General features: G+C 37.9%; 1 protein-coding gene across 7 annotated transcripts in view; it reads right to left on the bottom strand.

Annotated features, from left to right (window-relative positions):
- The window catches only part of GFM2 (GTP dependent ribosome recycling factor mitochondrial 2), an 87,421-nt gene that overhangs the window by 39,576 nt on the left and 33,137 nt on the right, over positions 1-14,708 (bottom strand). For 5 of the 7 annotated variants that reach the window (XM_019641043.1, XM_019641045.1, XM_019641046.1 and 2 more), the window contains 6 exons: positions 12,078-12,154; positions 9,533-9,671; positions 6,481-6,660; positions 4,790-4,905; positions 1,682-1,864; positions 796-1,036 (listed from right to left, as the gene is read on the bottom strand). In XM_019641043.1, coding sequence (XP_019496588.1) covers positions 911-1,036; positions 1,682-1,864; positions 4,790-4,905; positions 6,481-6,660; positions 9,533-9,671; positions 12,078-12,154 — 821 coding nt within the window. In that variant the 3' untranslated portion in view covers positions 796-910. Of the gene's footprint in view, positions 1-795; positions 1,037-1,681; positions 1,865-4,789; positions 4,906-6,480; positions 6,661-9,532; positions 9,672-12,077; positions 12,155-14,708 lie in introns of those variants that run through there. The other 2 variants (XR_002123839.1, XR_002123840.1) reach the window with 1 other exon arrangement.

Here is a 14,708-nt window from a genome sequence, read left to right as displayed (position 1 = left end):
AGAAGCTTAAAAAAACAACAAACCTGGCAATATCACTCAATGTATTCCAAAGGGCCGAGTCTTTACTAATTGACAAAAATAACCTATACACAGGTATAGTTCAGGTACATTACCTTTCAACAGCAAAGCACATTTCTCATTATAGAAAGTAGAATGGGCAGTTCTACTTTCATTATCAGTTTAAAGTTCCATCTTTTATCTAGTTCTTTGTATTAAAACAGTAATTTATTTTTAGATTTTTATTAAAAATATAGCTAACATGCAACATAATATCAGTTTCAGGTGCACGCCATAGTTATTCAACGTTTAAATACCTAAAGAAGTGATCACCATGGTTAAGTCCAGCAACCAGCAACCGTCTGAGACTGTATCACACTATCACAATATCTGACTGTATTTCTCATGCTATACATTACATCCCCATGACTTATTTGTTTTGTACCTGGAAATCTGGATCTTTATTGCCAGGGGGATCACTTCTTTTTTTCCAAAACTTTACTGGGGAACACTGTGTTTTTTCCAGGTCTCGTCAGCTCCAAGTCAAGTCATTGTTTTCAATCTAGCTGTGGAGGGCACAGCTCACTGGCCCATGTGGGAATCGAACTGGCAACCTTGGTGTTAAGAGCCTGTGCTCTAACCACCTGAGCTAACCAGCTGCCCTGGGATCACTTCTTAAACTATACAAATGTCTAACCACTATACTATACACTGATATTAATATAAAATATTGAACGTCAACTTTAGTTGAAAATTTAAAAAAGGAAGAAAAAGGTGAAGGGCAATAAAAGGTCCAAATTTCCAGGTAAGAAACAATAATTTATTTGTCCAATAAATAAAGCAATAAAAGTTGTTCTTACTGAAAACAAAGTAGGCAGGTGCTCCTGAATTTCTCTCCAAGGACCTAAAGCACTTAGGTCAAGCCACTTCGGCTGAGCAGTGTACTTTGGTCGTGAGGACTCATGGCTTGATAATTAGATAGTTCTAAGGCGAAAGTAGCTGAGCCTGATGTTAGCGTTCGAAGCACAGTTGAATAACCCTAATCAAAATAATTTCAGTCAGTTATAAAATTTAAGCCTCCAGTTTCTCTTCCTCTTATCTTTTGACCATTACCAGGAAAGGTGATTATGTAACTTAACCATATCACTTCTCCAAACATATCATTTAATGATTTTTCTTAGGAAAAAATCAGGTACTGAAATATTGTGGAGGACAGAAAACAGTAGTGTGGGTATGCTTCAGATATATTCCCTGGCCCCAGCATTTGGCAAGGTAACTCCACTGGCACTCGGGTGCTGGCACTCAGGTGCTGGGTGTGGAGCAGAAGAGGCTGGTCGGGAGAATGACACTAACCTGAAAACTGGCAATCACAGAAGTAGGATAAGTGCTTAGAAGGGAAAAATGTTAGGCTTGTGCCACATTTTGGTACAGCACACCTCAACCTTTACGGAGGACTAGAAATGGCCCCAACGCTGTAATCCCCTGTCCGTCCCCCCCCCCCCTCCGCCCTCAGTTTAAATCCAAAGTCCTACAGTTTCCGATGGCTGAAATTTAACATGCATCCTCTAAATTGAAGCCCTGGTGCTTCTCTCAGGCGTTACTGATTGTCTATTTTTGCTCAGCATGTATATATATCCCCTGTATTAGAAAAAGAATATGTACTTTTCAGTCACAAAGTACCTACCATAATTTCTGCTAAGGGAACAAATCCAATAACAACTCTGTTGTCCTGACGAGTCTGGATTTCCTGAATGTTCCCTCTTCGTTGTGCCAGGTCTGCCAGGACAGGGCTAAGGTAATCTCTAGTCACTGTAACCTCAAGATTCATCAGGGGCTCTAATACTTGCTTATCAGCTTTCTTCAGAGCCTAAAAAAATCAGACAAATTGGTAAATGGGTTTAGGATGGAGGCTACAAACACCGTAACTACTGGTGAGTTTGATTTTAAAAGCCTACTTCTCCAACCTTCAGAGTTCAAAAGTTAACAAAACTTTCTATAAATTCTAAGCCTCTGTTTGGCTATCAGGTGTGATGTAGTAAACTTAAGAGTTAGCAATGGGAACCAGATAAACAAGAGAGTTTGGCTCTGGAATGTACCCTCACCTTTACCTGGGTTTGGGTGATCATCTTTCGTCCTGCTCCCATCCACCACTCACTTCTCACTATTACGAAAGCCTAAGATGGAGGCATTCTCATCACTGTCAAATACTGGTTCTGGGTCTCTAACCCTTCTGTCCCTGATGCCTCATTTCCTCCTCCTTTCTCCCCGGCCCCTTAATCTTACAATCATGAAAAATGGCCAAGTAGTGAAACCAAGAATATATTCTCTTTGTCATAGAAATTTCAAAAACATACCATGCATACACAGTAAAATAATCTCAGTTCTTCATAGCTAAGTAAGCCTTTAAAATCATTATCAACTGAAAGGACATCTGAAAATGTATCTAATAGCCCTTGAATGAAAATGTTACTATGCATAATGACAGTCAACAGCAAACAACTAACTTTATGAGCAAGTGTTTTGTGCCACTTCACGTGTCTTTTAAAACAAAATAATGGAGTGGGAAAAGCTAATACTTAAGAGGAAAAATGCTACAACTAAGGGAAGGGCTGAATTCTGTGTAACTTAGAAGGACATTCTGTGCGCGCAGATCTGTCCTCAGTCTTGTTTTCTCTTCACAATCTTTTCCTTGGCAACACTGCCTAATTGCTGAGCTTCAGACTTCTATGAAGCTTCCTTGGAAACTCTGAACGCACCCAGCCCACAGTATTAGTGCTCCAGCCTTGTACTGCACTGGCTTGCTTTGGGATAGTGTCTGAATATCCTACCGCAATCCAGTATGCCCCAAACTGAGCTCACCATGTCCTTTTCCAAACACTCTTTGTCTGCTCTTTCCTATTTCTGTGGATGGCATCACGAGTCTTCAGTTCACCTGGACATGCATCTTTGACTTTTTTTCTCCCAAGAAGCTGTAAAATTTCCCTTCTGTTTCGTTTCCATGCTTACGGTCCTAGTTCACACCTAGTCCATTCCCTATCCTCGACTAGCTCCCTCTTCCCAACCCTTCCTGTATTCTCATACTTACACTGCTTTCTTCAAAAACTTTATTCATCACTTCTCGAAACAACCTCAAACTCCTAAATGTACTTTTTAAAGGTTTCTCTACATTCTGCCTCTATTTTACTTTTCCAACACTATTTTTCACTACTCCCATGCCTTCATCTGATACCTACAGCTGAAGGAACTCTTTCATGCCCCCCTGTCATCACTGTGCACAAATTCTCCAAATCATCACAGCTCAAATATTAACTTCTTTCCAAAACTCCTGCCCAATTTCCTGCTTGTCAGCTTCTATCTAACAGTTTGGCTCTTTGGCTATATTTAACTCCCTTCTAAATGATAAGCTTCTAGAAGTCAAGAAAAACATATGCATCCTATATGTCCACCTCAGTGCCCAGTGCACTGTAAGCACAACATAGACGGCTCAATAAATATATGAAGCATCATTAATGTCTCGTAAGCAGAGAGGAGCGTCCTCACTAGATGAAGCTTAATAAAGGCTGGAGTGATTCCATTAGGAGCATTTCATTTAAAGTAATGAATTAAACCTAAAGGTTAAATGTAAGCCCCCATAAAGTTAATTCTTATTCTCTAGTATAATCTTAATACAAAGGCTAACCAAATCAGGAATACTTACAGGTTTTATTTTTTAAAAAGCATATTAGATTTTGAAGGACTGGCAAATATACTGGGGCTTGCAGTTACCTTAGAAACATTACATCATCTTTCAGGTTACTGTTACTTTAACATTAAAACCAATTTCAGGAGAAACTTTAAAAATTACTGGAAGGTAAATGTTTTCAACAATTTAGTCACGACTACAGGGGGTATTTCTAACTATATACTTAGGGAAATACTATTTCAATAATTTTGAAAGTATAGTGTTTTTTTTTAAATCAAAAAACTTTTTAAATATGAATCTGAACTCATGAAAGAGACACTAAGTTCAGCCTCCTTAAGTCGGGGGCTCGGTATTTAATTTTATAATTATAGATTCAAATAAGACTACAGAAAATGAGGTCTCACACTGCAAAATATTAGAAGGTGATTATAAAAGCAAGTGTTTTAAAGCAAAATCAGTCACCTATAAAACTAGAGCGTTCCCACACTGAGAGGAGTGCATGGGATCATCTTTCAGCACAGGAAGGCCCTGGCATTAGTCTAGCTCTGGCAGATACCGGGGCAATACATTCAAGGACATACCCCAGGTAACCATGCCAGAAAGACCAGACCGCTTGATGCTTTGAGAAAGGAAGATGCTTATCCTGAGTCTATTATTCAGCGATTCTGGATTAAAGTAATGTTATTTGAATAAACAGAAACTGTAATACTGGAGCCAATATTAGATTTTCATTGTCCTTTAGATTATAGTTCATCTTGGGCCAAGCTGACCCCAGAAATGTCCTCTACTCAAACCTATCAAGCTTGTTTCTAACAGTGTGTCTGGGATGGGACAAGCAGAGTTGTCATGTAAGGCAACTTGCCTATTTGCCAAAATTAGAGGATATTTCATAGCTATCTATGTTAAACGGTAATTTCTTAGATCTTTATTCAAATAAAAACCTAGTGATGAAGAAATCAAAGATTCTCCCTGGTAAAAATTCTTGTTGACTCTAAGGCTCAGGAAGCAAAGGCACAGGTCAGGCCCCACAAGCACAGCTGTCTGTGGACAGTGGTGCATTACTGGCAGGAGAGTCACCTTAAAGCAAAAAGGATTAGGGTAGTTCCATACCTTTTGTACACATCTTGAGACACAGGCAGAAATCATAGTTGAGGAGGTACCAGGATGAATTTTTAGTGAATGTAAAGTAATTGCCACATCCTGAATCGGGGATCCAAGCAATGGTCCTAGGCAAGGGGAAAAAATTTGTATTAAGACTCAATATGCAACGCAAAATAGCCAAGCAGTGTAAAGAAATAGGGAGAGGACTTCTGGTTCCTAGTTCCACATGTGAGGCGCTTGGAAGTCAACACTCTGTCCTAACAAATAAAAAGCAGAACAAACTGAAAAATCAACTCTTCTTGGATCTATTAGAGAAGGGAGGACAAAGGGCAAGCCACTGCCCCCAAAGCTGGAGAAAGAGGCGAATACAGAGAGGGAATCACAGCTTCCTGGGGCAGAAAAGGCCCTAGGAACCAGTGTCAGGGTGGGAAAACCTGAACTGTAATTGACAAATTGTTGGAGACTCAGTGTGAACAAGTTTGAGATTTAAAAACTGTAGGAGGACCCAGTCATTGGGGGGAGGAGGCCGGGGGCACAATTCTGTGAGATTTACCTCCAGAAGCTCATGCAGGTTCTTACAGTAAACATCAGAGAAAAGTCTCCTTGTGCTTCCAGCAGGGGAAACAGAAACCATTCTGAAATACGGCTGACCTTTGAACAACGCAGGGGATTAGGAGATCCGACCCCAGAGCAGACGAAAATCCACGTATAACTTCTGACTCCCCCAAAACTTAAGAGTTGGCCCTTAGGATCCATTGATTTCGCATCTGCAGATTCAACCAACTTGGGATCGAAAACAGTACTTCAGAACACTGTTCTTAACAGGCCTGCTCCCAGGGGAAGCTAGTTAACTACAGCCTAACCTGCAGGGGTACCATGAGCTCAGCCTAACTGACTTGGGGGAAGTACCCTATTCCAGTCCACTCTAGCCATCCTGTCCTCCGTAAAGGGGTGTGTGTGTGTGTGTGTGTGTGTGTGTGTGTGTGTGTGTGTGAGAAAAACAGAAATGTGTACAGTTCACAGTCCAGAGGCACAAACTCACAAGAAGACTGAGACCTAATCCTAGGGGCTACTGAACGCTTCTCCGTGCCCCACACCTCACCACATTACTATAGCCGCTCCTTTTACCCAGTACATCATGTCTGGCTATCAAGAAAAAATTGCAAGGCATTTTAAAAGGCAAAAAGCTCAATCTGAATAGAGAGAACAAGCATCACAACCAGACATGGCAGGGATGTTCGAATGATCAGACCAGGGATTAAAACAACCATGACTAATATGCTAAGGGCTCTAACAGATAAAGTAGACAGCAAGACAGAGCAGATGGGCAATGAAAGCAGAGAGACAGAAGTCCTAAGACAGAACCAAAAAGAAATGCCAGATAGAGGTAAAAGACATGGTAACAAAAATTAAGAATGACTCTGATAGGCTTATAAGCAGACTGGACACGACTAAGGAAAGAGTCTCTGAGTTATGTATCAGTGGAAATCTCCAAAATGGAAAAGCAAAGTGAACAAAAGACTGAAAAAAACAACAGGATATCCAAGGACTATGGGACAATCATAAAAGGTACACACATAATGGGAAGACATAGGGAGAAAACTACCCAAGTTAGAAAAAGACAGAAATAATCTCTAACATTAGGAGTGATTCAACGGTTGAGTGTGATACGCATGCTCACTCTCACCTGAGTGCCTTACCTTGGAGGCATGCACTGTGAATTCCATTTTCAATGGCCTCTTGCGAGGCCTTCAAAATGTCTTCACTAACACTGTCGGCGTACTCAATAACTGGCGTAACGGATGATGTTTCAATTGGCTTTGCTTCCAGTTCCACAGTCACAAGATGCCGCTTGTCTCCTAAAGTTCTATCTAAGGTATCTGTAAACAAATTGAATATAGTACCTCAGAGATTTGTTCTGGAAAGGTATGGAGGTGCCACAACTGGCAAAATTACAATCCACAACTTCAAGGTCTCATAGAAGATAAAGTGGTAGAATATATTAGTGGCACTAAATACAGTATAAAAATGTCAGAGTAAGTAGTTCTACCAAGAAAGCATCTTGCTTCCATGTTTATCAATGTTAAAAACCTGCTCTGAATGCAAGGTAATATTGCTGTAGTGTTAAGATGCTTTGAGGCAGATGATCACACAAATTTTGATATGCAGATTACACTCAATTTTTTGAAACATCTTATGTGACTGAAATTTTTAATTACAAAAGTTTTGTTTAAAAGTTAAACACTTAAGAGTACAAAAGGTCATCTAAGGAAAATTAAAAGGATTTCAACCCTGACAACCCACAAACGGTTAAATTTCATATATTCTTCCAGTAATATTATATACATTTAATATTTATGCTTTCCAAAAAGCTAGTGAAATTTCTTTTTGTAAAATTGAAAATAGTATCTCTCATTAGCTAACAACCAACAGCTTTCACCAATCTGTAATATTATACTAAAACAAAACTATGCTGTATTTATGTAAGTGACCATGTAATGCAGTGACTCATGGCCCAAATTCAAAATTAAGAATTAATTATAGTCTACAATTCTTCATAAATCCATTTCGAGCTAACTTTTATATTATGAATATTTTATACTTATAAACATATGCATAAGCTAAAAATAAAATGAACATTTAGGAAACCTAAAATTACTAAAGAAATAGAATTTTTCTAAAAACCTTCTGAAACAACCACTATCACATTGTAATTAATCATTATTATGATTTTCTTTAGAGTTATAACACATGAATGTATCTCCAAACAATATAGTTTACTTCTGCTTCATTTTGAATTTGTTATTATCTTGTATGTATTCTGCAACTTGCTTTTTCTGGCTACACATTTGTGGGTCATATGGGCTGACATGTTGATGGTGTTCATTCTTTTTCACTGCTATATAGTATTCCACTGTATGAACATGGTACAATTTATCCATTCTTCTGTCCACAAATATTTGAGCTGTTTTTTCTACTTAGTTTTCTTTTTTGCAATGCTATTATGAAGATGCTTCTATCTGTCTCCCAGTGAACATCTATAAGTGTTTCTCTACAGCACATACCTAGGAGTATAATGCTTAGTAGTAAGGTTTGCACAAGGTCAACTTCACAAGCAAGTTACCAAATCGTTTTCATAGTGGTTATACAATTTACACTCTCACCAGAAGTTTTTATAAGAGTTTTCAATGCTCAGCATCTCACCAACACTTGGCATTGTCAGATTTTAATTCTTGCCAATTTTGTTGGTGTAAAATGGCATCTCACACTTTTAACTAGCATGATCCTAATCGTTACTGAGACTGGCAATCTTTCAATATGTTCATGGGCCTTTTGGGTATCCTCTTTTCCGAAATACCTCTTTAATCTTGCTCACTTTTCTACTTGTTTGCCATGTTTTTACTGATCTTTGGAAGTTCTTTATATATTCTGGGTACTAATATTTTGTCAGTTTTATGATGCAAATATCTTCCTTCTCTCTGCTTTTGGTATTTTCTTTGCTTTCTTTATAGTATATTCTGATAAACAAATTTTTAATTTTAATATCAAATTTAGCCATCTTACTTCATAGTTTCAACTTCTGGTGTTATATAAGTCCAACCCTAGCCTGGTTACTAAGACAATTCTATATTTTCTCCCCCAAATTTGAAGGTCTGCCTCTCATAAAGTTTTGGGGTTGTTTTGGGGCATATATTAGCACTTATTTTTTTAATATTCTGTGCTCCAAGGGAGATATTACACTAAATCCTTTTTGGTTTGGAGTTTTTCAGGTCATCCTGATTCCATGAATTTAGGCTGAAAAATCCTTCAGAAGCCTGTGGTTACAAATTCTCTCTTCTTTTATGGAGAGGACTTTCCTAGTTAATTATTTCCATGAGGATGTGGCCCTCAAGTACTAGATTAGTAGCTTAGTGGCTTTGGTGCTGACTTATTTTCTGAGATTCCAGTTCTAGCTTCCTTTTTGACCTCTGGAAATTTCCATTATGTTCCAATCAGCTCAGATATTAATTTAAAAGATATTACTTATATTTTCCTAGCATTTTTAGTTTGTCCAGAAACAGAAATCCCCTTGTCATTTGCTCCAAAATTCTATGTTTAGTTTTTCAAGTTTCAGTGAAAAAGTAACCCCCTGGCCTTTTTACAAATCACTGAGTTGCTTAAAAGCACCTGGTTATCCTAAACATCTTTTCTATGTATTTGTTAACAAACCTATCCATGTTTTCTCCTTGAGGGAAAGAGCTATAACGTCATGTTCTTTTGCTTAAGGGAAGCAAATTAAAACTATCAACCATGAATTCTTACATTTTAGAAAAGAAATAAAAAACTGGACTTTCTCAAGAATACTATTGGTATAGGATTACCATATTAATTAAATAGTGAAAATTATTTTCTGCTCATTTAAAGAGTAAAAATAACATCAACTTCAAATTCTTATACTCATTCCGGTAGTAAGGATGGGGATGAGCCATCTACTTCAATGGCATTTTTCTATCCCAGGACAACTAAAACGCACATTTGCTTAACTGAGTGGCTCATCCAGTAGATATGAGTAATAATAGAATAGGGCTGTTTAAAACAAAACAAAAAGGTCCTAAGAAACAAGAACACACACACATAAAACCTGTCACAACTACTGGAAGACACCAGTGACTGTGAACCCTGTTTTATGCAACTAAACATCCGAGACAGCGAGCGAGAGAGAGAGAGAGAGAGAAACAAAAACAGCAAATTCTAAATGTTTTATTTTTTTACCTGTGGCACGAACTGAATTTAAGATGGTCTCTCGGTATGCCACCTGGAGAGGCCCTAGATAGGTTTCCAGTCCATATTCCCTCTTGATTCGGTCATGAATAATCTCAATATGTAACTCCCCCATGCCACACAGGATAGTCTCGTTAAAAAAGAAAATAAAACAAAGATCAAGGAAAAATTACGTTTACACAAAATACTATATAAAGGTATGATATCAATATGTGTATTATTCATTAATTAGAAAGTTTCTTTTGCAATTTTTTGGTTTCCTACATCAAAACACTGGTTTTTTTGTTAACTTTTCTGATTGGAATAATAAATCAATTAAAAATGAATTACTAGGCCATTCTCTCCTTATTCTATAGTTGAATTATCAGCTGGGTAAGGGGCATCTAGTGAGGACTACACTTCCCAAACACACAGCTAAGTTCTGGCCGGTGGAACATGAGTATAATTGATGCCAGCAACTTCTGGGTTGTGCCTTTAAGAAAAGAGAAAATTCCTTTTCTTAATGAAGATGTAGGCAACTGTCTCGAAACACGTGGTTGAGAGCAACGTCTTATGAATGGGGGAAAATAACCTTTCTCCCAAACATTCCCAACCATATGGGTATTTCCCAACCATCCTGGGTATCTTACAGCTTTGTGAGCAGTCAAAACTTCCAGACTAGCTTAGACTTTTATGTGACAGAGAAATTGACTTTATCTTCTATGAACCAACGTTATTTTGAGTCCTTGTAAGAACACCCAAATTTGTATCAAAACCAATCAAGACATGCTTTTTTCTTTTTAAAGCAACAATGGTTATTTCTGAAAAAGGTTTTTGTGTAGGAGAAAGAATATAGTGCAAGGAATCCATATTTGTTCCGTCTTGTTCATATGCCACCTGTGAAGAATTTACCCAAAGAGAGATCTGGCCCTTGCTCTCAGCAACTGGCAAATTATCTTTAGGCCAGGATGTTGACTGATAGAGGTGTCTTTGCTTGTCTGGGTACTTTATCCACCAGATAGTCTAACAATGTGATTTATGATGCGGGCTTTGGAATAACTATATCCGTTCCAACCTGGAGAGTAAAGGCATCAGCCCAAACCTATGGGCAGTCCTAGAGACAAAGGTCAACCATGTAGGCACTATGTGACTAAGCCCCAATAAAACCTCAACACCAAAGGCCCAGGTGAGCCTCCCTTGTTGGCAATCCTCTACCAGGAGGGTAACACATCCCTGAGGATGAAAAAAGTTTCTCATTTAGAACTATGCCCTATGTGCCTTGGCCTCATGTGTCTCTTGCTTTGGCTGGTTCTAATTTGTATCCTTTTTGCTGTAATAAAACTATAATTGTAAAGAACAACAACAACAACAAAAAGAATCACTTGGTGTATGATTGCTATACTTTAAAGAAGTAAATTATTTGAAAAAAGCAAGTTGTATTGGGTCATTGGTTAAGTCATGAAGCATTTTTGCATTGAAAAACATAGAAAAATACGTCATGACTTTCCCAACAACTCAATAGAATAATATAGAGTGAATTGTTATATATTTGTACATACATATTTGGAAAAAGTATACTGTGTTTTATAATATAGCACAGCAGAAGAGTGGATGTTTGAAAAAGTGTGGGGACGGCCGATTAGTTCAGTTGGTTAGAGCGCCGATTAGTTCAGTTGGTTAGAGCGCAGTGCTCACAACAGCAAGGTTGCCAGTTTGATTCCCGCATGGGCCACTGAGCTGCGCCCTCCACAACTAGATTGAAATACCTCCTTGACTTGGAACTGATGAGTCCTGGAAAAACACACTGTTCCCCAATAAAAAAAAATAAAAAGAAAAGAAAAAGTGTGAAAGAGCATTAACCAAGTTTTCAGTGGTTACCTACGTAGAATAGGATTAGAGACCGAAAGGGAAACTTTCTTTACTTTGTTTTTTTAAAACACAAAAGTTTTTAAGTGCTGTTGTAACATTCAGGATCAATTAAACTAAATTACTACTCATTTAGCTGGCATTTGGGAAAATAAAGTACCCTGTATTTTCCATAGTTTATCCTTTTAAAAGACAAATTTTAAATCTTTTTAAGGAACCTCTTCTAAAACCTTATGTAAGCCTTCCTAAAGGCAGACGTAGAATAAACATCTGTTCTGTGCTGCAATATGCAGCCCGGTTCTGTACCTAGTATAGAACTCTATTTCCTCCCACATTGTTAGGTAGCAATCCATCAATTCTCACCCATCTTATGTGTATCACTGTCATTCAAAGCACCTTGCATTCTCCCTTTAGTATGCTGCTTCCATAAGCCTTAGTTTAAAAGGCTCAGGGCTTTGTCTTGGGGTGAACCTCATTTGAAAATTTCACAAAACACTAACTTCTGGCAGGTGTAAATGTTGGAGAGTAGTTGATATAAGTGCAGTGCGCTTATTTTGAGGAATAAAGGACAATTTGTCTATTTAGCTTGACAGTCAACGTAATAATAAGACATTTATGAGAGACCCAAAAAAGAAAAAAAAATTTTTTTCAGGGGCATAGACCAATCAGTGATTGGTAATAATATACCTACTTGCCCCGAGTCAGGATCTAGCCTCACTTTCAAACTGGGATCTTCACGCTGAAGGCATTTCAATGCATGATCCAAATCTAGGAGACAAACAATAACCGTTATCTCTACATTTCATTTTTTAAATAATATACCATATGTTCTAGTGGAGAAAATAGATGTATAAGCAATCAAATTTTGAAGAAGAAAATTCCAAACAGCCATAAATGTTTTGTAGAGAATAAAACAAGAGGATAAAACAAGTGATGAGAGGTTACTTGAGACTGGGTGATCTGGGAAGGCCTCTCCAGGATGATTTAGATAAAGACACCAAAAAGAATGACCTTGTAAGCAAAAAAGAATTCCAGGAAATGGCTGTGGAAGAAAGGGTTTGCTACTGGAAAAGTAACAAGGCCAGTATAGCTGGATGCTGGTGGGAAGAAGGGAGAACAGCATCAGATGAGGAGGTAGATGCGTGGCAGGGATCACATCATGCAAGGTCTCATAGGCCATGGTGACGAGTTTGGATTTGCACTGGGAAGCCAATGAATGGTTTTAAGTGAGTCAGTAAAATCATCTGATTATGTTTTGCAAAGATCAATCAAAGAGCTGACAAAAAAGCAAAATGCCTCCAGGAACACAAGCAATAATGAGAAACTGACAAAAGGAAGATAAACTACATCATGAATAAAGAGATGCTAAAGTGATCATTCTACGATGAATTACCCTAACCAAAGAGGAAATAAGAATATATTACTTGCATTAAGTATGCCATCTAAAGTAAAGTGATACTTTAATACAATCAATTAAGTCTCTGTCTTAATAAATACACCCTCTGTCTTAATAAAAGATGTTAGAAGTTTCAGAGATATAAACTGCAGCTGAAGAAAAGAACTGAGCAATGAATTAATGAACCTTATCACACATTTAAAGTGTTCTTGGATATATAAACCAGGCCTTCTAGACCTGCACTGTCCAAATGGTAACCACTAGCCATCTGTGGTGGGTGTTACTGGTTCAAATTGACATGTGCTGTAAGTATAAAATACCACCAGGTTTCAAAAACTTAACATGAAAAAAAAAAAGTAAAATTTCTCAATAATGTTTTATATTGATTACATGTTGAAATAAAATTTCTGATATACTGGGTTAAGTAAAATATATTATTAAAGTCAATTTTGCCAACTTTTTTTAATGTGGCTGTAAGACAATTTTAAGTTACATATGTGGATCATGTTATATTTCTACTGAATAGTGTTGTTCTAGACTCTTGATATTCCAGAGTGGGGTCCAAAGACCCACAACATTGACTCAATTGTTAGAAATACAGTCTCAAGTTCCAGACTGAATCAGAATTCACATTTAAAAAGAACCTCAGGAGATGTATATGCACATCCAAGGTTAAGAGACATTATTTTATTTTATTTATTTTTTTAGGGGTGTGTGGGGGGGGTGTTGACCAGTTAGCTCAGTTGGTTAGAGCTTTGTGCTGATAACACCAAGGGTGCCAATTCAATCCCCACATAGGCCACTGTGAGCTGCACCCTCCTTAAAAAAGAGTCAAGTATGCCATTGTTGCAAGAGGCACTATTTTAGATAACATTTATTGTTAAGCATCTACAGATACTCAAAGAAAGTAACAATGCTTATGACACTTGGTGGCTTTTGGATGAAAAGAAGTAATTTTATTATAAAATAAATTCATCAAAATATTTCTAAAGAATCTACCTTTTAGGAGCTTACTGGGATGAAAACACAGCATTACAACACAGGGTGTCAAGTGCCATAATAGGACCATGGGGTAAATAATGGAAGGACAATGGAAGCACAGGGAAAAGATAATGTAGATCCGCTTCCAGGAAGTCTAAGGAAAGGAGGCTCTGGATGGCCCCTACTCTCTGGGGCCTAGGACCTCTAAGCTAATGCCCATTAATCAGACTTGCTTTGGACACCAAACTTTTCTCCTGAAGTAGTTAGTTGTTAAAGAATTGAGGCCTAGATTTAAAATTGGCTGGTGCAACTTAACTGCAATCTGAATTTAGGTGCCCACATTACCTTTGAAATATGAAATGACTTTCCAATATATTCAAAAGAACTCACAAGTCATTTTGTTTGGGCAGTTCCTGTCCTTACATGCCTGGCAAACCTTGATAGAACTTGCTTGGTCAACCTTGATGTCACTGGGTGCCACATTCATGTTATCCGATCTTTTTCCAGAGTCAAGACGAGCGTTTTACGGTAACAAGAAAACTGACGTTTTACCTGTTTCAATTTAAATGCTATTCCTTTACCAACTGGACAAGAAAAGATCCAGCTTCCTTCAGTACTTGGGGGCTATCTTATACCTGTACTCATATGTCTTTCATGTTAACTCCAGCTGGAGAGATAAGGAACTGGAACCCCAAGCTACTTGGCTAGGAATCTTCCTTTCTTTCCTACTAGGTACTCAAAAACACACGGGAAGCAAAAAAAAGGTTGCTTTTGTTTTTCCATAATCTGTGAGCCCAACTTGTTTCAAGAGGGAGAAAATGACTTCTCATGCTACCTCTAGAACTGGAAGGTTTGTCCTTTAACAGGAATTCAGTGAGAACTTCAAAAAGAGGAGATGTTTGAGCTGAGACCTAATGACCTAACATTTCCCAAGCAGATGAATTC

This window comes from Hipposideros armiger, unplaced genomic scaffold (genome assembly GCF_001890085.2).
Source record: "Hipposideros armiger isolate ML-2016 unplaced genomic scaffold, ASM189008v1 scaffold_55, whole genome shotgun sequence".
Classification (NCBI taxonomy): domain Eukaryota; kingdom Metazoa; phylum Chordata; class Mammalia; order Chiroptera; family Hipposideridae; genus Hipposideros; species Hipposideros armiger.
This window is presented reverse-complemented; position numbering and strand designations above follow the sequence as displayed.